This window comes from Numenius arquata, chromosome 12 (genome assembly GCF_964106895.1).
Source record: "Numenius arquata chromosome 12, bNumArq3.hap1.1, whole genome shotgun sequence".
In the NCBI taxonomy this organism is placed as follows: domain Eukaryota; kingdom Metazoa; phylum Chordata; class Aves; order Charadriiformes; family Scolopacidae; genus Numenius; species Numenius arquata.
The window spans coordinates 10,862,951-10,886,241 of record NC_133587.1 but is presented as its reverse complement, the minus strand read 5'-3'; the positions used below and the strand labels follow the sequence as shown (position 1 = coordinate 10,886,241).

The following is a 23,291-nucleotide window of genomic DNA, read 5'->3' as shown; positions in this document are numbered from 1 at the left end:
ATATAGATTTTAATGCTGGTGCTGCTAGACAAGTTCTCAAGCGGGCATTGCAGCATTGTCCCTGATGGTCCACATACATGTGGAGTTAGACATGAGCATGTTGAGTGAGAGTGGAGGAGCAGATGCTCTATGGGAGGACAGGGCCTGCCCTGGTGGGCTGGACACAGAGGGAGCGGGGAGATGACACAGGGCATCCAGTAAACCTATTGCACAAGATATAGAGGAGAAAAACTTGGAAGGCGCTCAGGAAGTGAATGGGAGCCTACTACAGCCTGAGGACTGTGATCTCACTTCTCTGTGTTGTGGCAAAATGGAAGGAGTAAGAGGTTTTTGTGTCTGCAAAAGTGTCTGGAGAAAGTGAGGGAGATGGTAAGCGAGTCCAACACCATGGAGGAAACCTGTGAGGGAGATGAGTGCTGGGACAAGGCATCAGCCTGACCTCCCGATCACCAGCAGTGTGGGTTTACCACCATCCCCGTGTAACGCACAGCTAAATGGGAGATGGTGAAACCTGAAGATATTCAAGGTGAAGCTCGATGAGGCCCTGGGCAACCTGGTCTAGTAGGAGGTGTCCCTGCTGACTGCGGGGAGGTTGGACTAGATGACCTTTGGAGGTCCCTTCCGGCCTGGACCAACCTATGAATCTATGAATCTATGAACGCAGAAGGACGACTTCTTCCTAGAGAGCCCCACTTCTGCCAGCCATGAGTTTGGCCTCTCTTATGAGTGCTCACCTTATAATCCTGCGAGTAGTAGCTGCCCAGATTTATTGGGATGCATCTTCAGGATGCTGGCCCAGCCTGCACTGACTCCTGGCTTGGGGACTTTCTCTGCTCCTGACTTTTTTTTCCTCATTAATTTTGTCCTGTTGCTTTTTGAGCCCTTGTCCATATCCTGCAGGACCACAAAGTCCTGCAGCGAGGAGATACCCGCCCCTTGGCAGGGAGCAGTGTCCATTTGCCTTTCTCGCCTCATTAAGATGTCTTCTCAATTGGTGGCATGATGAGTTCTTGGCTGTGGGTTGCCGCAGAGCTGTGGTGGGGCAGACCCTAATTTTAGCACATTATGCCGGTTTAATGATAGTAATAGAAAGTCAATTTATAGGCAAGAACAAATTGCCTTTTTGAATGGGGAGGAGAATAATTCATCCCATGTTACATTATTAAATTTGTAATCTTCATTTCTAATGCTTTTCAAAAGTGAATATTAACAGAATCTAAAGTACAGATCTTAAATTTATGAGCTGCATTTTTTCCCCAAACTCCTCAAGTTCTATAATTTGTCTTTAAAGGTGAACTTCAGCAAGGGTGGTTTTTTTTTTTTTTAACTTAATAAATTAAAATCCCTTACTCACTACCTATCTCAGGACAAGCTTAAAGGCTCCAGAGATACTTATGTTTTAAATAGCAATAATGGATACCTATTTCCATCTTTGCTGAGTGGCAAGTTCTGACTTCAGGCTTATTCCCTAATGATAAAAAATACCAGAGAGAAAAAAAATGACACATTTTCATATGCCATTTGCTAGCGAGGAGGCTGTTGTGATGCTCTTTTTTGTTGCCAAGGAAACAGAGCCCTGAACTTGTGGCTCCACAGGCAGGAGGAAGAGGAACGGACGTTATTTCACTCCTGAGCTTGCTTTGTAATTTTGACTTGTGATTGGGGACTGTGAATGAGTTGGAACTGAGGGTCTCTCTCTAAAGTTCGCTTTCACAATTGTGTGTCCTATCTCCTTACGTTTTTGTCCATGTTGAAATCAATGTGAAGGCTGGAGCCTGTTGGCACAGGGTAGGTGGCTGTAGGCACGCGGGTCACTAGTGCTGTTACTGTACGTAGCGGAGTGAAACGGAGCAGTTGGTGATGGAAGGTGCTGCATCTGAAATGAACTTCTCTGACTTTGCCAGCACCATGTCAAGAAAACCCAAGGCCTTCTTATGTCAACCCGATCTTTAAATATGAGAATAAAAATGTAAAAGTTAACTGCAGGTGTAAGAAGGAAGCAAGTTATGCAGATGTATGTGCTTCGTAAGCAAGGTTAATGCACAGTGTCCTCTTCTGACCTTGTTTCATTACTGTTGGTCAGCTGTTGCCTGCACATCTTATAAAGAGGTTCCCATCAAACTTATTTTTTTCTGTTAGTTATGTTAAAACTATTGTTTCACTCCTAAATAAAGATAGATACTGCTCTGTAATGCATGTTTGATCTTTCTGAACTGGCAGCGTTGTCTGCAAGACTGATACTGGCTGTATCACAAGTCCATACTTCTCTTTATTTCTTCTTCATCTATTCTCTGTTCTGCTCTCATAGGAGAGAGAGAAATCACCAAGGTGTTCTAAAGCATTTTGCTCATCCCTGCTCCTTCTACAAAATGTGTTTAGAAATATTTGGCTCAAATAATGAGATTTTGGTGAACTTCCTGCTGTGTATGTGCCACGGAGTAGCCATGCTACAAACAGCCATCTGCTCCTCTTGAAGCTGGGCTGATGTGTGACCGCTTGACACTATGAGTGATCAATACAAATTCCATTCAATACAATACTGAATGAACACCGTAGCTTGCCTTTTTTTGACGAAGGACCTATTCTTCCTTCATCCAGTGCTTAGTCATTGAGAAAACTAGATCTTGATATTGTTCCTAAAACATATTAATCTGCCCCATTGATGGCTTTTTTGTTTTTTTTTTTTTCTCTAATCCTCAGTAGTCTTCAGACAGGCATGATATTTTGGTTGGTTTCCCATGTTCTCTGCTATCTTTCAGCAGAAATGAAGACATTATGTCTATTTTCCATCTCTGGCCAAAGGACTTTTTTTCCTCTATTGGAAGCTCAATACTCTGCTTAGAGAAACGGTGGACTGAATTTCCCTTCAAATAATTTGGGGTGGTTTTATATCTGAGCGCTGCTTTTGTGCATGCAGAAGACATGTCGGAGAGTTGACCACTCAGATGAGAGTCTGTGTGCATCTCTTCAGGGTTTAGGCTGTGAAAGTTTTGCTTGAATGTGGTCTGTTTGGGGTTTTTTTGGTTTGTTGTTTTTTTTTGTTTGTGGTTTTTTTTTTTTAGGAGGTTGCTGGCTAAACTTCAATGCCTCTGGTTTTGGTATTGGATGGTGTTTTCCATGTTTAGTGGCTCGACTTCTTACCAGTTGAAGATATTTGATGTATGACTGGCAGGGCTGTTTGCAATGAGATGAAACCCATTGTTTTGACCTCTTTGATTTCTTAGTCACCATGAATCACTTTACATCGTAAGGTTCTGCTGCTCCTGTCCTGCTTCTGGGCACCGAAGCCTGACGCTGACTTCTAGCTGTGCAGAGATGCCTCCAGCCAAATTTTCATGGTCATGAAGGGCAGGGTGCTCTCACTTCATTCCACCCAAGCAGAACCAGCCACTTGGGATGTATTAAAGTGATCCCAGATCCTGCCAAGGGATCCATACAAGAGACCCAGTGTAAGTGCAGGGGATCCATTTGGAAGGGCAGAGCTCTCAGTCATGGGTTGGAAGAGCCAGTGAGCACATTGGGCTGCTGCTGTGCCAGATCCTCTGTCTGCCTGCCCTGGGCTCTTCCCCCCCAGGCCTTTGGGAAACACCACCGCCCTCTGTGCTCAACACTTCAGCATCACAGGGATGCTGCAAGTGATCCTCATACTGTTCTTTGTACCACTTGAGGAAAAAAATGGTTCCCTTTAGTGCCCCTACGGTGGGATGCGGTAGTTGCCCGGCACAATGGGCAGTGCACAGCCGTGGACCTGTCAAAGGGTGTCTCTGCATGAGTCAAAGCAATGTGTAGAATTAGAGGGAGAAAATGTGCTGGCTGGTTTCCTTCCCTTAGCATTGGCTGCAGGTATTACATGGAAGCACCTTTGGGGAAGCCTGACACAGATAGGTGTACCATCTGGTGAAATTGCCTGGAATTGGAAACTGAATGCCTGAAATTGTTTGTCTTCTCTGGAACCCAGACCATCATCTCCCCCTCTCTGCTTCCGCAGTGGATCAAATAATTGCTTCCAAATGGACGCAAGTTATTAAGCAGTGTGTATAATTAAAGTCAACTCCTTGTGAATTTGATCATTCGTTTCCTTAAGGAAAATATGATGAAGTAATTACAACCCAAGCTAAACACAAATCAAATGCTATTCTAAGCGTGATTCTGCACCATGATTCTAGTTTATGAATGACTCCAGGGTTCTGTGGCTTCATGCCTGTTAAAGAAATGTGGCTGTGTTTTTAATTGTGTTTATAACAAATGAACAAAAGGTTACATGACTCATTCACTGTGCCAAGGCCATTGCTCCCTCTCTGTGTTAACACACACATGGCCTTGACAAAGCTCCTCGCTCCTAAAAGAGCATCAGTGGGACAGAAGAAAAGGGAAATACCTTGTTAATAAATCTGCTCTTTCCCCTTGGAATTTTGTCTGTACCAAAACTAAACTTCACCTGCGAATTTGAGGGAGGGATTGTTTCTTCAATACTTAAGCCAGAGCCCTGTCCTCACCCTCTCCCCTCCCTCCGTCATTCCTGTGTAGCACATACTTTCCAGTTTCAACCAAATTTGGTAGAGAAGTGGAAGATACGCAGACTCCACAAATGCTGTGAAAAGATGGCTCTGGGTCGAGAGAAAGACTCAAACTAGTGCCCACAGAAGAAAATGTTTGATATAGAATCTCTGCTGAGTTGAAGCAAAACCCTGGAGCTGAGCATTACAAATCCCCTGGATGGAAAGGTGAAGGTGCGTCCTTCTCTGAGAAGTTTTGATGGCTTCAGGAGGCTCGTGACCCAAGTCCTCTTCTGCCGCGGGGAAACACAGCTTGCAAAGAGGCTGCTTAATCTTCCCAAGAGTTATAGAGGGAAGAGCAGGACACCAGACCCTCCCAGGAGGTACCATTAGTGAGCAGGCAGGTCCAGCGGGCTCAGGAAGGGCAAAACAGCCTCATGTGAAACTTCCTGGCTTAGCGATGTGTCGGCAGATCTTTCATCTCATGCCATCCTTCTCTTACAGCGATGCTTTCTAGCTGCTTTATTTTTGTAAAGTCACCTCCTTTTTGTGATCCTCTTCTAAATTGAGAGGTTTTCTGCAGCTCAGGCTCATTCATATTTCAGATCCTGGACTTAAGCAACATCCTCAGAGTTTATTAATAGTGTGAGGTGGACGGCAGAATTAGGACAGAGTGCTCCGGTTCAACTCTCTTGTAATTAAGTAGAGATCCTGACCTGGTCTTCATAACTTATGTTGGTCAGCTGGAGGACTTCCAGCCACAGGGACACAGATCTGCTCCACCTCCAGTCCTTCTTGTGAAATAGTAAGAAGGAGGCCCTGGGGTGGCCCGGGCAGACAAACTAGCCACCCACCTCTTGGCTTTTCATGTTTTCCTGATGCCCAGATCTTCATAGTTGGCAAAGTGTAAGAGTTTTGAACTGCGAACACTTAAAGCCCTGCTGGTTGGTGGTGTGACCTTTTCCCCAGGTTTCTAATAAATATTATGACGTAGTAGTTTAAATAAAATCAGTTAAAATCAGCAGTCCCGTGCTTGTCTGACCCTGTGGACGGGGCAGTGTTGGGGTTTCATTGCTCGGCTGCTGAAGAAATCTTCCAGCAGGGAATTTTCTGTGTGCATATGGACATTTCATTTAATCAGACTCTTGCCTGCAGGCACGAAAGATTGGGGGAAGAGAAGGGGGCAGTGTGTCCCATTTTCTTATAAAAATAAAAATGCAGAAGCAGCCATCAGATTAAGCTATTTGGATCCTGCTGCTGCAAACAAAATAGAGACATGGAAAGAATTCTGAAGAGTTGGATCTAGTTGCAAAGTAGTTCCCATGAAACCCTCTGAAAGAAATGAACGTTTTTGTAGTGTTATGGTACTGTAACTTTTTTATGGTGAAAAGCTAAACAAATTTTTTATGGCAGTCAAAAATATGTTTAAAAGTCATTGACAGTAGAATATGTATGTTTACCTTTTGTCACTTTTGTAAGTGAAGGAAAAAAATCTCAAAAGGAATTTTCCTGGCTACATGTTGGTTGCAGAACGTTTTCTTTATTCATTTTTAAATGAAAATTTTGGCCATTTAATTTTTTAATATAGATGAATTATCAAAAAGGTCAAAATTAAAAATAGTATCATGGGAACTGAACTGTTTGCTTTTAACCTCAAGAGGAGCAGGAAAAATCTATCATACTTTCCTAGTTTAAAACATCAAAACAGATCTCAAGAAAATCGGAAGCAAAATCAATGGTTTACCAGTGCTCCACCCAACCCACAAGAGCTGATAACATCTGACTGGGGGTGGAGACCTGCTTTAATACGGACATAGAGCTGGATTTAAAATAAACTGCAGCTCAGAGCAGCCTGGAGGAGAAAATGCTGCTTTGAAGTGGGTGAGGAGCTGGGATCTGGGCTGGGTTGCGGGTTGTTAGGAAGTACAGACAAGTCTAAAAACCCCCGTGTGGGGTTTGGTGCTCCCGCTGCCCACACCGGTGGGATGGGAGAGGAGGAAAGGGTGAAAGGCTCTTTTCCCAGGGTTGTCTCGCTGGGGTGGGGGGGAAGGACAGGCTGCGCAGGGCAGCCTCAGGTCTGTGTTCTGTTTTTAGCTTTTATAGGAAGGAAGAGAAAGAAGATTTACTTTGTCCTGCTTTAATTAAGCTCTGTTAGGCTTTAAGAATAGGGCTGTTGCTTTATGGAGGCTTGCAGAGCTCCTGGGCCGTGCACAGCTACGTAATGAGCCGTCCTTCTGCGGGCTAGAGCGAGTTTTCTGGTGCGAGTCTCATGCTCAGTGGGTAAAGGAGCGGAAGACAGATTCTGAGACTGCTGCCAGGTGCCTACTTAATAAAAATAACCCTATGAGTGGTTTTTGGTCCTCCTTTAACAGTGAGGAGGAAGGAAAAAAACTTAAGGATTATGGGGAAGTTGGTTTGATGTTCAGGCATCTGGGCATGGGTACAACCACTGCCTGTCGGTGTGGGCGAGGAAAGGCAGGGTTGAACGCTGGGATGAGAGAAAGCTGCTTGTGCTGAAATGCCCGATAGTGTCCCAGGAGCGGTGGGATGTGCCCGTGGCTGCCTTACTGATGGGAGTTCGGAGGAGATGTCTTGCTGGCATCTCCATAGGCTGCCCATGCAGGTAAGGTGTCCCGGCCCCGCTCGGCATTCACCTGGGGCTGTCATGGCAAGACAAATAGTTGCTAAAGAGCTGACTGACCTTTCCCAGCCCTGTGGATGTACTTAATCTGCACAGATTAAGAATTAACATGCTGATTTTTTTTTTTCCCCGTCCCATGGAAGATTTTCTGCTTAAGTTGGAAAGAAAGGGTGTGATTTTATTAGAGTCTGAATCTAGGACAAGGGGAACGAAGCAAACAGCCTGATTAGTGCCCCTGTTTATCCCCAGCCATTTTCCATCATTTCTGGTGGATCATTCAGGCTGTGATGATAGCCTGGCATGTTCTGGAGCACAGTACAAACTGCCTCTCTTTAGGTGCTCATAATTCACACTCCATTAGGATGTCGATGTAGGGAATACTTGGCAGGATGTCAGAGCTTGCTAGGCATGATGAGATTGAGTTCATCTCATTAAACTGCATTCTGAAATGACAATCCAGTATTTATATATATTTTTTTTCCCTTAGCAGTAGCATCCCCTTAGGAGAGCAGTGTGGCTTGCTCCAAACACAGACATGGATGTAAAAGGGCTGCGATGCCCACCCCGCCAGCCGCTCTGTGCAGGGTGTGCCAGGCTGTCACAGGTGTTGGATATTCTTGCAAGGCTGTGGGAAGACTTTTCTTTTTTTCCCCTTTGAAGCCGAACAATGGAATTTTTTATTCATCTCAGAATTGATTCATGGCACGAATCTTAGCACATGTCTGTAGGGATTCAGCATCTGACTAAACAGAAAGAAATCTTTTATTTTTAAACCTATTAGGAACAACGATGCAGTGACAAAGTTTGAAGCAGAGAAGCTAACATGTTGGCTCTTTTTCTCAGAATATTTGAAAATAAGTAGGTAAAATGCTCAGCGCTGCAGCAGAGTCTCACGAGGTGCTGAGAATCCTGCTGCTGCTTTTGCTGTGCACCCACAGACATGTTGAGGACCAGTTGTTGGACTTGGGGACCTTCTTCCTTATCTCAGCAGATGTTAATATCCAGATGGGTACTTGGTGTTTTCCTTGTTCATTTTCAGCCCCAAACTGCCTTGCATCATCTTTTCTTTTTTTTTTTTTTTTTTTTTTGTGGCAAACCTTCACGGAGAAGAAAGCAATAAGCAACTCTTTGTATTTGAGTGAAGTTTATGGATGTGGGAAACGAAAGGCTTGTGAGTCCTTGTTGGAGCCAAGGATAGAGCAGGCAGATTTGGTGTAAACTACTGCATAGCTCAGGGCATGTCTCCTCTGCAGGCAGGCAGGTCCTGTCCCACCCAGTCCCCTGGATGCTGCCTGCAGACACACTCTGCTGTCACAGATGTCCATCCCTCTCATCTGTGCTTCTACATGATCTACAACATGCTCTGAAGGGTACATTGACTTCGTTAGATGGGTTTTTTTGCTCTGTTTCCCCACTGGGATTGTCAATTCTCCATCCTTCCTAAATGCTGGTTTGTACCTGGACCTCATTTTGGAGCAAAGCAGATATTTCTCTTGCTGAGGAACCCAGGTGTGCTGTCAGAGACCAAAGTCTGCCCAGGTCGATACCCTGCAACATGTATGGATGGAGATCAATGCAGACTGCGTGGCTTGCATAAGAAAAGCAACAGAAATGCAATCTCTTCACTCAGGCTTGGACTAATCTTTCCTGGAAAATACAACATGCTATCTTTTCCTCTTTTCCAGAGCTTTGCAGTAGGAACAAGTGAAAGTAAGCATCCAATTGATTTCCCTTCCTGATTTTCCTCTTGCACCCCAAGGTGAAGTTTGGGAAGCAAAAAAAGCAAACCAGGCTGTTTTGCCTGTGCCTTGGTGTGTACGGGGTGGCCTGTATTGGTGCTGCCTGGCCATGTGTTTTGGGTACCAGCGTGTTCTGTGCTTGGGAGCAGTTGCTTAATTTAGGAGCAAAGCTGATTGAGTTGAAATTCGTCAATTCCTCATCTCAGGGTTAAATCAATATCAATTAATGCTAAAGTATGGGAGGATCCATAGAACATGTATCATGCTGGTTTCTTTTTGTGTTGGTAGCATCCAGCAATCTGTGAAAACATGGAGGAAAAAATTGAAACCAAGCTGGAAAAGAGAAGGAAGAAGGAAGGTACCAAACACCTGGGTGGGGGAAAAGGAAACAAGAAGAGAGGAGGTGGTGAAAGGGGCACGCTCCATCCCTCAGAAACATCAACTCAATAAACATCTATTGGATAGTAATAATTATAGAATCATGACCTTGTGATAAACTATTGCAGAACTTGCATAGATTTTTTTCAAGACTTGATGTCCTGTGAGCATGGAGAGACCTGTCAGCAGCAGAGGAAGGGCTTGGAAGCGTTGTGCTGACATAGAAGAGGATGTGAGAAACGGTGACTCTTTCCTTGGGGGAGAGTAGGGGACAATGCTGCTCTTTTATTTTATCTATTTATTCACTTCCCACGCCCAAGATTAAAGCAAATACAATTCTTGGTGGCAGGCAGTTCTGCCACAGATGCTGCATCCTTCTTAAGAAGAGCCGCCTCTCCATGCAGTTGACAGCTGGAACTATATTTAAGGAAGGGACCTCTCCAAAGGATGCTCTGCTCTGCGCAGGTCCTGCACTGTCACCTTGCTCCTCTTCATCCGTTACTGGGTCATCTGGAAGAAACCTTTGGTTATTTGGTCTGATGTCAATTCCAGACAGAATTAGGGGAAACATTATAATGAGATCCAATTAATAAAGAACAAAATTATGGTAATATAATTAATACCAGTCAAGTAGGATTTAGGGAAAATGGGTCTTGTCAGCTCTTTTTTTTTTTCTCCCGAGTTTTAGTAGAAGCAGGTATCTGGCTAAATGTGGTAAGTATGTAAGGATTTTGTCCTAGAACAACATGACCCTGAAAAAATCTGATAGTGATAAATAGATAAGAAATTTACTTCACGTCTCAAAAACCAGTTATCAAGGAAGAGTCTCAAAGGCAGGAAGCTCTTTTGAGGGCCGGGTGCAATCTAACTTTTTCATTTGATTTGGAGCAAGCATGAGTTTAAACCTTACTAAATTCGCAGGTGATGTGCACATTAGCAGGTTAGTAAATGGTATTGAGAGTGGGCGAGTTATATAGAGCTGTCTGGACTTTTTGCTCTCTCCCTTCAAATAAAATGTGGTTTTTTACATATTTCTTAATATAATGTTCTACAATGTTGTACCAGCAGGACAGGCAGGGACCGCACAGCATCCAGGAGAGGTGTGATGTTGTACCAGGAGTTTACTGTGGTCTTGGGAGATGCAAGCAGAAGCAGGGAAGATGAGAATACAAGCTGATTTTTACCCCTGTACGTGTTTTTGCACTAAAATGCAGTCTCCAGTTCTGCTGTGTGCGTTCTCAAAAGGGCATTTAAAACCTGGGGAGGTCATTAAAAAGATTCAAGGGTAGGAAAAAAAAAAAGCCAGAGCGTGAGAAATATAAAGAGCTCGGTCTGTTTAACTTGTCAAAAGAGAGTGAGAGATGACTTGATTACGCTGCAGAAGAGTCTTTATAGTGAGAACGCAAAGCAGCTCTCGCGGTGGAGAAGGGTATTAAAAAAACTGATGGCTGAAAGCTGAAACCAGACAAACTTAAGTCACATCTCTAAATGTCAGGTAGTAAAATCAAGTGCACGGGCAAATGGCAGATTCTTCATCTCTTGATATCTCCAAATCCAGAGTGGGGAGCTTTTTAGAAGATATTCTTTAGCCAAACATAAATTGCTTGGCTGGGCAGAGGGAAATCGAAGCGCCTGTCAACACAGAAAACTTGGCAAAGCGTCTGCTGGTCCCTTCTGGTTCATGACATCTGTGGGGTGCTGGGTGTTTTCAGCCTTGGTATTCGGGCAAAGAAATCATTCTTCCCAAGGTCATTCTGAAGCTGAATCTGCTCTTCAGCTGCGTGTTGTGCTGCAGGCTCGACCGGCTGCTTAACCTTTAGTGTTTCCTGCTTAATTGGAAAAGGTGCAGGGAATAAATCTGGGGACACTGCAGAAAAATGTCAATACTGCTTTTACTTGTTCTAGATACTGCTAACAATGAAATTAAGATAAATGCTTTTGCCGGGCAACACCCTCATAGAGGCAAATCATCTACCTTCTTGATTTGCAAAGATGTTGAAGCACATGATGTCAGGTAGGGGAGGAGGCACAGCCCTGACACGATGCTCCGCGCTGGCCAGAGGAGGTTGCTGGTAGGTGAATATGGCTTCTAAAATATTTTTGGTCCACAGGCAAGCAGTGCAGATTTGTACATATTTATTTCCTTTCCAGGTGTGCTATTTCTGATCTGCCCTTCTCTCCCAACTCAAGGGATTTTTGTAATGTGCTGTCTATGGGTAAAGTTTGACTAAAAGGTTTAAGTGAGTGATTTAGGAACTGATGTCCCATTTCTGATGGCATCGCTGGTGTTTATGCCAATGTCTTACCCTGTTTCAGTGTTGACTCTGGCCGCAGTGGTTTGGGAGCTTGCCTTTTTGGCAAAAGAGTTTCCTCGCCTTCCGTTCAAGGGAAACTTTTGGCAAAAAGAGACTGGAGGGGGAAAAGGCTGGAGAAACCTTTCTCCAGAATAATGAGAGATGGTTTGTGAGATGCAGGAGTTGCTGTGCATCTATGTCTGGAAGAGGAGGGAGGAATGAAGGATTCTTGTCATTTAGTCCTGTCGTCTTGTTTTCCAGAGTTTCTCCTTTTTTACTTTTTTATTTTTAGTAAGAATATCCATGTGTTATAGCTGTAAAAGCAATCAGGAACACTAGAAAACCACTTGCTCATAGAAAGCCAGCAGTGCAAAGCAGTGCATGTGGTGGTGCAGCTGAACGTGCCCGGTGTCAGCTGAATCGTCCCTGCTACAGTGCTCTGGGACTGCCTGTCTTCCACAGTGCTGCCTTTCCTTGTCTTTGGGCCCTTGCCCTTCTGCTTTATCCAATTAGCTCTGCATCAGGATGGGGCTGATAGAAAGCAAGGAAGCACCTTGGGTTGCTCTAAAGCCTTGCTCCGTCCCAAACCTTCAGTTTGTTGCCAGATGTGGATGCATAGTCTTCTAGGTATGAATGTCTCCAGACATGTCTCATTGGATTTGAGAAATAAGAGATTTTTTTAAAAACAGATGTTGCATAGTTGGGCAATGGGGTATTTTTAATTTGTTTCCTATGTTTATGTCATTTGCTGCTTTGCCTCTGGTTGCCTGCCAAGGCTCTGGTAAGGACTAAACTAAAAGGTGCGGAAGGATGAGTGTTCTGAGAGAGCACACGTGAAGGAAGGATGCGCATTGATGGATGTAGATGACTAAAAGATTGTTTGTGGAGGTGAAGTGAGACAAATTAAATGGACCATCAAGTCTGCCCACAAGGCTATGGGATGCTCTCTGAGAGGAACCTAGAAACCCTATCAGAGGATCCAGTGAGCTGTAGAAGGATTATAGAAGGTGCGTCAAAGGGAACAGTTCTGCAGTGGCTGGGAAAGTAGGTGAGGCTGTTTCATCAGGCTTTGTTTTATTGATGCCTATAATATTATTCTTGCCTGAAGGTTTGGATTTTGAAAGCACATTAAAAATGTTTTACGTTTGTGTAACTTCCTGATTTATACAACGTGCTCCATGCATTGCTCTAGGCACACAAACAATCCACACTATAGTTAACGTTAACCCAGAACATGCATATTCTATCCTCGTAGCCCATGGGGACACACATACACACGCTGCACCATATGTGGGGGCAGCAGCTGGTACAGAGCCCTGGGGCCAGCACGTTTACCCAGTTGGAAGCCTCATGATACCAGAGGAAAAGGGACTTTATAGCTGTATTTATAGGAGAATTTTTGTCTTTGCATTTCAGCGTAGGTATAATTTGAGAAGTAGAATAGGAAGCATTTCTGATACCTTACTGATTTTTTTTTAAAAGTGCCTGTTCACACCAAGATCTAAAGAAAAGTATTTTAGGTCAAGCAGCTTGCCGCACAAATAAAAACATTCCACGTATTTTAGACAGGTTCTTGCAGATATCCTCGTGTTTCCAAAGCAGTTGGGAAAGACTGGTTTTCTTTAATATCTGGGCATCCAAGTTCTCTAGACTCAGTAGCTGGGTCACTTCTTCTCCAGTGGTGGTACTCAAAACACTGGTGGGTTTCTGTGGGTCAGGGGTTTGTTTCCTGAATCTAGGTTAATGGATGGGCATCTTTAAAGGATTTAGATAATTCTGCTTTGTTCAGAAAACTTGTAGCAGATGTGTTTCAGGATGAGTGCTGTATGTGGGATGAAATCTGGAGCCTCCTAACACTAGCTAAAGCAATTAATAGTAATGGTATTCATTACATGTTCATTACATAAGATGGTTTGTTCTGGGAAACAGGCTGCTGGAGAGGGAGGATGGAAATAGCAGCTGTTAATTTCAGAGGGCTGAGCCTCTGAAGACTGCACCCAGGAGGGACCAGAACCTACTTAATTCCCTTTGCGCTGTGGCCGAGGGCGGGTGTGAAGGGGAATAGTCCTCTCCAGGGTTTTCCACTGCTGGTGACTTTCCAGGTGCCACCAGGGAACATTTTGGCTGTGCCCAACTATTCCCTTGAGGCCTGTCTGGGAGGGCTCCTGCCTTTGCAGCACCTCTGGTGTTCCCCGGCCTTTTCCTCCCCTTTGCTCCCTTGATGCTCACCAGGAGCTGCAGCGCTTCGCTGCTCTGCACTGAGGCAGCAACATTTTTAGGAATTAGTAACAGGATTTAGGAAACATTTCGAGGCATGGTGAGGCTGTACACCTCTGCTCTGACCGTGGCTACTGCTTCTGTGCTCCCCAGCTGGGTACCTCCACGTACAGCCAGCTTGTGTGCCTGTGTGCACCTGCACTCGATGCATAATTAATTGGTACAAACGGTTGCAGCAGGTAGGGTGGTGTGTATGGGTTGGGTTTCTGCTGGGCCCTGGATTGCTGGAGCACTGGGTTTGTTCCAGAGATCACTGGGGGCTGCTGATGAAGCAGGGCTGAGTAACGAAACGCTCTGGGAGTGCAAAATACTGCCTGGCTGCCAGATGCCAGCCTGATCTGAAAGACCTTCTCTCCTTCTCCTTGACTCTGCCGTGTCAAAAGGCTCTGGGAACAATAGCTGACTCTCTTTTCTCCCCTTCTGTTCCTAGATGGGGATGGTCGGAGACTGAAAGGAGCCATCCAAAGGAGCACAGAAACTGGGCTGGCTGTCGAAATGCCCAGCCGGACTGTCCGTCAAGCCAGCCATGAGTCCATTGAGGACAGCATGAACAGCTATGGATCAGAGGGAAAGTAAGTCATTGCAAGGGAGCTTGGGTAATCATTTGTGGGATGCACTGTTCCTCTTATTAATATTTTTCTCCGGCGTGATAGATGATGTGTTTGTCTCACTTGCCTGTGCTGCCCGTTCAATTAGAGTAGAGCGGATCTCTCTGCCTGCATACCTGGCACATACTCTAGCTGTTTATATACTTTTTTAGTGTCCTCGTTATTCTGAGCTGAAGCATATACCCATTACTTTTAACTGCTTTGCCTTTAGAAGAATAATTCAGAGTGAATAGCTGAGGCTCATTACTGGTAATAAATTATAAGCCAGTAGTCTTTAATGTTGCGCAATCGCTGTCCATCTTCCCTTTTCGTTTTTTTTTCTCCACGGAATTGTCTGAGTTGGAAGGGACCTCTGAGAGGGGGAAAAAAATGCCAAGGTGGTGTAAAGGATGCAAGTAGAAAAATAGTCATTCTTACATCAAAATACATATTTAGAAGCCTGTGTATGCTTTTGGTAAGAAGCTTTCTTTTGTTTCATCTGAGTTATGGTGTCCTAAATGAATGTATTTTAGACACGGTTTTTGACCCCAGGAAAAGTTATAACATGCTTTGCTGTGCTTAGGCTTTATACCACAACGTAAAGCAGGGGACCCTTAGGCCAGAACTTTGGGGGCTGACGTGTCTCCAAGTCTCGTTTTTGTATTTCCATTATTTGAAGCCATATATGGAGATTATCATCATTTGATTAAGATGACCATTCATGGGAATCTTTAGGGAAAAAAAAAACCAACCAGTATTTAAAAAAGGGGCAATATATACTATCAGATTGCGTGCTTCTAGCTATGAGGCCAAAATGTTTGTGTACCTAAACCATGCTCTGTTTAAGCCAAGTACCACACTTGGCATCACTCTGTACACTCTCTAGTCCTGCGTGGTATTCCAAGTACACTGTACTGCTAAAATGCTGTGATAGTCCAAAGACACTCTCAATTAATGTGATTCTGGTGTTAAATAAGTAACAGGCTGTAAATTAAGAGAGACTTTCTTTAGCTTTAGAAGTAGGCTAATCCTGGAAAGGCATCATAGATCTGTGCTGAAGGTTGGAAATAGTAATGAGGCACAGGCTGCGATAGCAATCTTGTCACTCCCAAGCTGTGATGTACCTTATCTCTTCTGTGAGCTGCTGTCTCCGGGGAAATATTCCTGCTACACCAGCACAGTCCTGTGGCTTGGAGTTCTGCCTCTGCTACGAGATGCAGAGGATTAGTGATTAAGTTCAATCCCTTGGCAATGTGGGGCAAGAATCTGCTTTCGTGCAGAGCAGAATTCTTTCCTTTTTATATTTACATAGCTTACCCTCCTGGGAAGGGGTATAATTCTCTGAAAGGTCTGTGTCCTATCATTGCATACGCTGGTTGCTTTGATTGCGCTTTCCTGGAGAGAGAATATTTCTGCCAACAAAATATTGCACCCATACAAGTGCTGTTTTACCCTGAAGGCAGGCGGCATGTAGCTATCAGCTCAACAAAGAAAGAAAAATACTGTCTGACAATCCAAATGTCTTTATTAGAATAAGTCTAACGTTTGGTATTCCAACCTTGAACACTGCCAGGACATCCTCACGAGCCCCTCTGCCAGGGGTGGGATGGTTTCTCCTCTTGCTTCTCTGAAAAGTGTGATTAAGTGGTTCCTGGACACTTTGTTCCTAGGTGGGATAATTGATCTCCTCTGGAAAGCCAGTGGGAATTGCAGCTGGCTGGCTGAGCTGGAAGTGATAAGCAAACATGGTTGAGAGTACAAAGAGCTGAGAGGGCTCTATTCTCTTGAAACATGGTGAGAGGGCAGTTTCTTTGCTTTCTTTTCCTGCAATAAAGAAATGAATTGTTTGGGGAATAGCTTTGAGGAACAGAAATGTATTCTCCTAAATCAGATTTCTCTTGACCTCTCTCGTTTGCTGGAGCTGTTTTCCCAGGAAGGCAAAACGAAGATTCGTATGACTCTGTTAGCTGTGGCAAGTTGATTTTCTTTTTAATGCTGGGTTTCTGACTGATGCAGATACTCCTAAGTCAGAGACAATTTTCACCAGTGACTGTCAAAAACCCAGTTTTCAGCAAGACGAGGTTGCCCTAATTCTTCCTACCCATCCATCTCTTTGGTATGTTCATACAGGGAAGAAAATGGATTCAAAGCGTCATCTTCCAAGAGGATTTGTTTTCCTAAGTTCTATGTGTTTTTATAATCCTTTTCAATTTAAAGACTAAAAGGACAACTTCCAAATGTGGCACACTGAAATGATCAAAGATTTGGTGAACCTTTGCTGCAGAAGGTCTTAAAATACCTGCTGTCAGTCATACAAACGTGCTTTGGAAGTGGTGCAGATGGACTGCTCCCATGTTTGCCGTGACAAGCTGGCTGTGCCCAGCTACAGCTGCTCGGTGCCCTGCGAAGCATCCCAGTCGAAGAATTTTCTGTAGTGCATGAATTTGAGCAATGCTGCTTGTCCTGTGAATACCAGAGTGCATGAAATCCGCAGTGGTTTTTTTATGGAGAGGCTTATTATGTAGGGATATACTTCTCGGGTATGCTATGTCCTCCTTCAAGAAGATATTCCCTTTAGGGTTTTACCTGAAGATGAAGTGTACTGAAGATTAGCTGGTCTAAGGGATGTGTCTCCTAGAATTTAAGCTCGAGCACATGCCAGTAAGTGCTAACAATGTCAACACACCGCTCCATTTAATTTTTTGCCATACAAAAAGTCCCCCGGCTGTATTACTCAGCTTTTATACTGCACAGCGGTTGTGCACCAGTGTAGGAAATTAATATAATAAAACTCAATGTAAGACCTTATAGAAGGAGAAGGTGGTATTTATTCTAAACAAAGCTGTTTTCAGTCATTCACACTCCCAGGTTTCACTCGTTGGCGCTCTCCCCGCCCCATGCAGGCACCAAGCCTGGTGCATCCAGGTGCTGTCGCCGGGGACCAGGGACACCATCTGTCACGCCTTCACTATGTCTTCTGACTTGTTCTGCACAACCAGCTGGCTCTTGGACTGTTCCTTGCACTTTCTAGGACTTAACCTGTTATTATGGGGTGATCTTTCACCTCAGGGTCTTGCTTTTTTCAGTTTCCATAGATCTTAAGCCATGCTGCTACCTTTTTGCTTCCTTCTCTGGGGCATCTTTATGGCGATAGCCTGCCTTCGGACAGGGTGTGGAAGCGATGTGCTCTCTAACTTTGACAGGTATGGAAGCGATGTGCTCTCTAACAGGACAGGTCTCCTGCTGACGGGTTGGTTGTGCTTTTGTACACACAAGTGTTTCTATTCATTATTCATCCAGACCAGCTTTAGTCCTGGTTACAAATCTCTACAGCAGTGAGTGTTTTGGTCTATGTATGTACTTAAAAATCTGCATAAGACAGTTGTCCACTGTAGCAAGTGCCCACTGGGTAGTCTCAGGACACCAAGATTACTGCAACGATAAAATTCTGAATATAGGAATAACTCACAAACAAACCCCTGAGATTCAACAGAGATCTCCGGCTCCATCCTGGCTCTTGCACAAGCTACATCTTGTTTTGGCTGGGTTTTGCTGCAGCTGCACGAGACCATGTACAACATTCAGATTCTGGACTTATGTGTAACTTATTCCTGCCAACCACTTTTCTTTCTGAAAATGGAGCAGAAAGACAAAAATGGAGCTGGAACAAAAGACTGTTAGCTGCCATAGTCCCTAATAAGTGGTACTCGTCGGCTTTTTCATTCTTGCTGGCTACTGCTGAGATGATTAAGTTATGGAGAGCTAAGGTGATTTTTACCTTAGAAAAGCACAGTAGGTGATGACTCACAAAGACTTAGAGGATTGTTCTTGTACTGTCTCAGATGAGTCTGCCCGTCCAGCGAGGAAGCATCTTGTCATTAGCCATATCCTCTCTCCCCATCGTGCGGGCGGCAGCAGCCTGAGCCCTGCCTGAGGCCACCGTTGTGACAAGGTCTGGAGGCAGAACGCAGCCTGGCAGTGGGCATCTCCTGCCTTTTGGCTTTGTTCTGTCTCATGCCGTTTCTGCAGGCTATGGCTTGTACCAGTTCTCCCATCTGTGCTTACAGGGCTGGGCCAGTACTGGGACTTAGGCTGGGGAATCTGCCTGCCCTTCACTGCTTTGCTGTGGAGTGGTAACTAAAAGAAGGCTGGAGAAAATACTGACCTGGCTTGTGACCATATGGCCATGTGGAAACTCAATTTCCTTCACCAAAAATTATCCGTCATGATTCAGGAGTTACCAAAAGACTTGATTCCTAAACGCACCATTCAGGAGATCCATGTCATAGCTCTTCACTGAATGTCTCTCTTCTGGTGTCCAAAGCCAGGGGACTTCTAGGCTCTTATGTACCATATTATCTTTAGGGGTCTCCTTTTATCCAAGTCCTTTTAAAAGATGGAATGAATTGTGTTGTTGATACAGTTCAGGCTGTAAGAAATCAAGGCCTTTCAAGATGGAAACCAGGAAAGGCATGGAGATTGTTTCTGCAATACACCAAGAAATTAGTCAGCCTATATGAGCACCAGCACATCCTTTCGTCCTGTTAAGCTTGACCAGCAGAGCTCAGAGAGGATGCGACCCTGAGAGTGGTAGTTACAGTGGTAAATACAGTGAATCCCACCTTCAGCAACCTCTTGGGAACAGGCAGAATTGCTCTCTGAAGGCAGGTAGCAATCTCTTATTCAGTGCGTCTGAGATGACTTGTGATTGCTAAAAATGGAGTTAGCCTGGTAAGGGAATGGGGGAGGTCCTTGTACATAATTCACTGTATAGTTTTTATAGCTCCGTTTAGGTGGCAGAATTCATACAGCAGAAGGAGTCGGATACACGAGCGGAGTACAGGGTGTTACAGCACATAAGACGGCACATCATAGTACTAAAAATGTTACAGAAAGCAGAGTGGCCGGGAGAGAAGTGGAGCCTGTTGAGAGGCAGAGACGGGGATGTTGCCTGTCAGAGGAGAGGTGTGCGCTTGGTGGGGTTGGGTTGGCTTTGGGTCCTGCTGGGACAAATGCTTGTAGAAAACCCTTCCAGCCAAAGTGAAGGCTCCTGCAGTGTTCACACCAACTCTGATGGGGTAAAGGGGCTGTGTGCCCAGTTCCCTGACAAAGTACTCAGGTGCATATTGCATTAATAATTCCCCATGTGCACCATAAATATTTTAAAGATAGGGACAGTGGATGTTAAATTAACCAGTTCTGCCTTCCTCCTTACCTGATAGATGTCTACATGTTTTTTGCATGTAAGATGCAATTTAAAAGACCTTAGCATGCAATATGGATGAGTGTGATTGTTACACAGTATATTACTGCTTCCTGAAATTGAGTTCTGATGGGTTTTTTTTTATGCTCAAATAAAATAACTGTCAAATACGTGATCAGTCTCAGAGGAGACTCTGCCCCAACCTTTCTTCTGGATGAAGGAAGTATGTGTTGCCGTCCCTGGTTTTTAAAACCAGATCTGGAGAACTTAGGTATGTGTTACGTGTAGAGTATAGCACATTTCTCAGTTCAGCTGTGCAAGTCAAACCATTCAGTTGCAGGGCTGTGTTTAGGCAACTTGCTTATTGATTGCAACTTTGTGTGCTGAGAGGACAAAAAAAAGTCTTTTAGAAAATATTTAGGAAAACAGAACAATAATTTCTGAACCCTGGGCTCAAACACATCCCATGTATGTGCTGGGCACAGCGGAGCACCTCTTTAAGAGTGTATTGCTTCTAAAGGCTTGAGTTGATGGCAAATAGGCGGTTGTGTGGATAGTGTGAATAAATCCATGAAAAGCACAAGACAAAATGTTATCTTCAGAAAATAGCTGTTGTCTGGGTGTGCCAGGGGATGGCTGTGTTGAAGCACCACTGTCCCACCTGGCTGAACCCACAGCAGAGCAGCTCTGCAGAAGTCAAGATGTTCAAGTGTAATAGAGAGGCAGTAATGGGGGTTTGGTCCAAGGGGCACACACACAAAGTCTTCTCAGAATACCCCTCTTCTTGACAGAACTCCTCAGCAAAAGGGGGTTACATCCAGCCTGTGAAGGGAGCAGGCAATGAACACCTCGCTCTGCATATCCAGTGTGTGGCCATTACAAGTTGGTACAATCCACACCGGTCACAAAGTCTTGTAAAACAGAATTAAAAAGTACTGTATCAAGGACAAAAGAAAGGAAATATGCTGGTCTGTGCTTTGAACTGATAACTCATGGGTGGTGTTGGGGACTAATGTGCAAAGAGGGGGGACTAGAAAGGGATTTGGAAGGAAAAAGTCAAGCAAAGCACAGGAATTCTCTAGGGAGGGATTTTAAGAACAGGTTAGACAAGCAGCTGTCAGGGATGATGTAAATAAAGCTGCTCTGGCCCTGGGCGTGGGGTGGGTGACCCGTGGAGATGCTTTCTTGCCATATTTCCTGTGAGTTTTACAAGGTTTTGACAAGCTGATTCTGCAGACGCTTGCAGCAGCATAATGGTATACCTGGCATGCAGAGTCCCAGAAGCAATTTAAAAATAGGTTTAGAAAAGAGGTCAGACAAACTCCGCATGGACAGGAAAAGAAATTAATGATACATTTTCCCTAAATGTGTCTGTGCTGTTACACGCTCTGCATGCTAATGGGCAGGCAGCGACAGGAGGGGTGCGGGAGAAGGCTGAGCAGAGCCACGAATGCAGTATGAGAGGCATCGGCACGGGGGCTCTGATTCTTTTTTTATATCATTTTATATGGAAACCAGCATTGTCCGTGTAGGCATTCAAGTCCTGATCAGTTTACAAGACAACTTTGAAAAGCTAGTTCTCCATTCGAATATATCTGAGGAAAAACGACCTTGCCGTGAAGGAACAGACTGCTCGATGCTTTACACGTGGAGAGGGAGGACACAGATCTTTGCAACGGGCAGGTTGGGAAATGCTGCTACCTTGAGAGAGCAGAGAAGAAAGCAGCTGGCAAAGAGCCTTTAAGCCACTCTTAAATTACACTACAGAGGACAGATTTCATATGCCCTGACCTACAGCATGCAGTGCAGGAGCACAGTCTTCAGAGATTGCTGCACAGATTTGCTAAATAATCAGGATTATGAATGTTATGTTTAAAAAGAAGAACATCTAGGTAATCTCAGCCCCAGTTTGAGCACACAGTTTTATTCTGCATATAAACGCGTAGCAAAAGAAATTTTTTTTTTTTTTTTTTCTTAAATGCAATCAAATTTTTCATGTAGTGGGAATGGTGATGAAGTCCATTTTCTCCATGGGGATGCCTGGGGCTGGGCTGCGGGCTCTGCTGGCCTTGTCACCTCGCAGCCCGGTGTTTGCGTGGTCTTGTCTCCCTCTCGTGGGTGTCTAGATGACTGCAACGGGAGCCGATGTCCCTTGCTGTCCCCAGGGGTGCCCCTGCTGCCGTGCCGCCACGCTAGCTGGCTGCTGTGCTAGGGACAGCTTGAGCTTAGAAATGGCTGTTTTATCCATGTGTCTGAAAAGGGGTTTGCAGCTTGTGCTGAGCCTTGGAGTGGAAGTGGTAGCTGTGCAAATAAAATCAATGTTTGTGCAGGTTTCTGCTGACGCTTCTATGCATTTAGAGGGCTTGGAGATCCCAGGATCCAGGGGTCTCCAGAGTGTCATCCTGCTGCTACCCCTGCTCTGCTTCCTTACCTACAGCCGAGAGCCGTATTCTGTGGCTCCTTCGGCAAAATGTCCTTCATTTGTCCTTGGCACCCCGGAGGTGTCACTGACCTCCCTGTACTCTCTCTGTGCCTTCAGGTCAATAACAGTCACGTTCAACTTAAAACCAATTCCCCAGCAAAACCCCGTCATCTTCAACTTCATTAAAATCATTCTCATTCAGCTGTAGCAAAGCAGAGCCCATGAATCATGATTAGTGCAAGCAGAGGGCCAGAGAAGAGATAATTAATTTCTCTTTCCTGTTCAAAAGGCTGCACTGCCCTCGCTCAGTGGAGGATTTGTGCCCTTGAGACAAAAGGCTGACGAGTGTCACCTGTTAATCTTCTCTGTGTGTGGCTGTTTGTCAGCACGAGAGGGTCCTGCCGCAGCCCCACTCCCCAGGGCACTGCTGGTTATGACAGTCGCTATTTGCAAATCAGCTGCAAAACGCTCCCACTTTATTCCTCCAGCTATTTTTAGCACTTCTTTTTAGATTGCAGGAATAAAAAAAAAAAAAAAGACATCTCGTATCGGCGATAACCAGGTTGTAGCGATTTCTTGCAATTTCTCCCCTGAAGGGAGAGGTGTGTTTGGCGATGGGAGAGGAAGGGCTTTCCACGGTTGCTCCAGCGTGTGTGAAACCCATCTGCTGGCTGTCACCCAAGGTGGAGCTGCCACCGTCACCTGCGGCGGATCCCTTGGGGAGCTCATCCAGAGTGTGGTGGCTCAGCTGGAGAGCCGATGGCTGAATCACGGGCAGGTGAGAAACGGCTGGGTTTCTTCAGAGGTCAGGCGGGAGAAGTCTGCTGAGCGTGCAGCATGCGGCAGAGTGGCTGGGGAGGGCCCTTGGGAGCACAGAGGCTGCGTTTAAAGACCTGAAAGAAGTCACGGTGGTCCCTGGAGCTTTTTTCCTCCCTTCTTTTGCTGCAGGAAAAGCAAGTGAGTGAATGGGGAAGGTCTGTCCCACCAACCTCAGAATTACACCATATGCAGCCCCCTCACCTCGGCATCCCAGCTTCTCCCCGAGCACTTGACAGACAGAGCTCACTGAGCTGGATTTGAGCATCCTAAATTTAGCCAATGCAACTAAATGGTTCCTGCTAGTTTTAATTCACCTTCATACTAAATTTCTGCAGTTTTATTTTTCCCTTCCCTCTCCTCTCAAGGGAGAAGCAATGGCTTTCTTGGAGGTAGCTTATGATTTTTCCAGACAGAAATTGTTTCCATTCCAGGGTT

The 23,291-nt window shown here is 45.0% G+C and overlaps 1 protein-coding gene across 1 annotated transcript in view; it reads left to right on the top strand.

Moving 5' to 3' along the window:
* The window catches only part of RIMS4 (regulating synaptic membrane exocytosis 4), a 57,453-nt gene that overhangs the window by 22,683 nt on the left and 11,479 nt on the right, over window positions 1-23,291 (top strand). Inside the window, exon 2 of the mRNA XM_074157362.1 lies at window positions 14,256-14,397. Within this exon, the coding sequence (XP_074013463.1) occupies window positions 14,256-14,397 (142 nt within the window). The remainder of the gene's footprint in view (window positions 1-14,255; window positions 14,398-23,291) is intronic.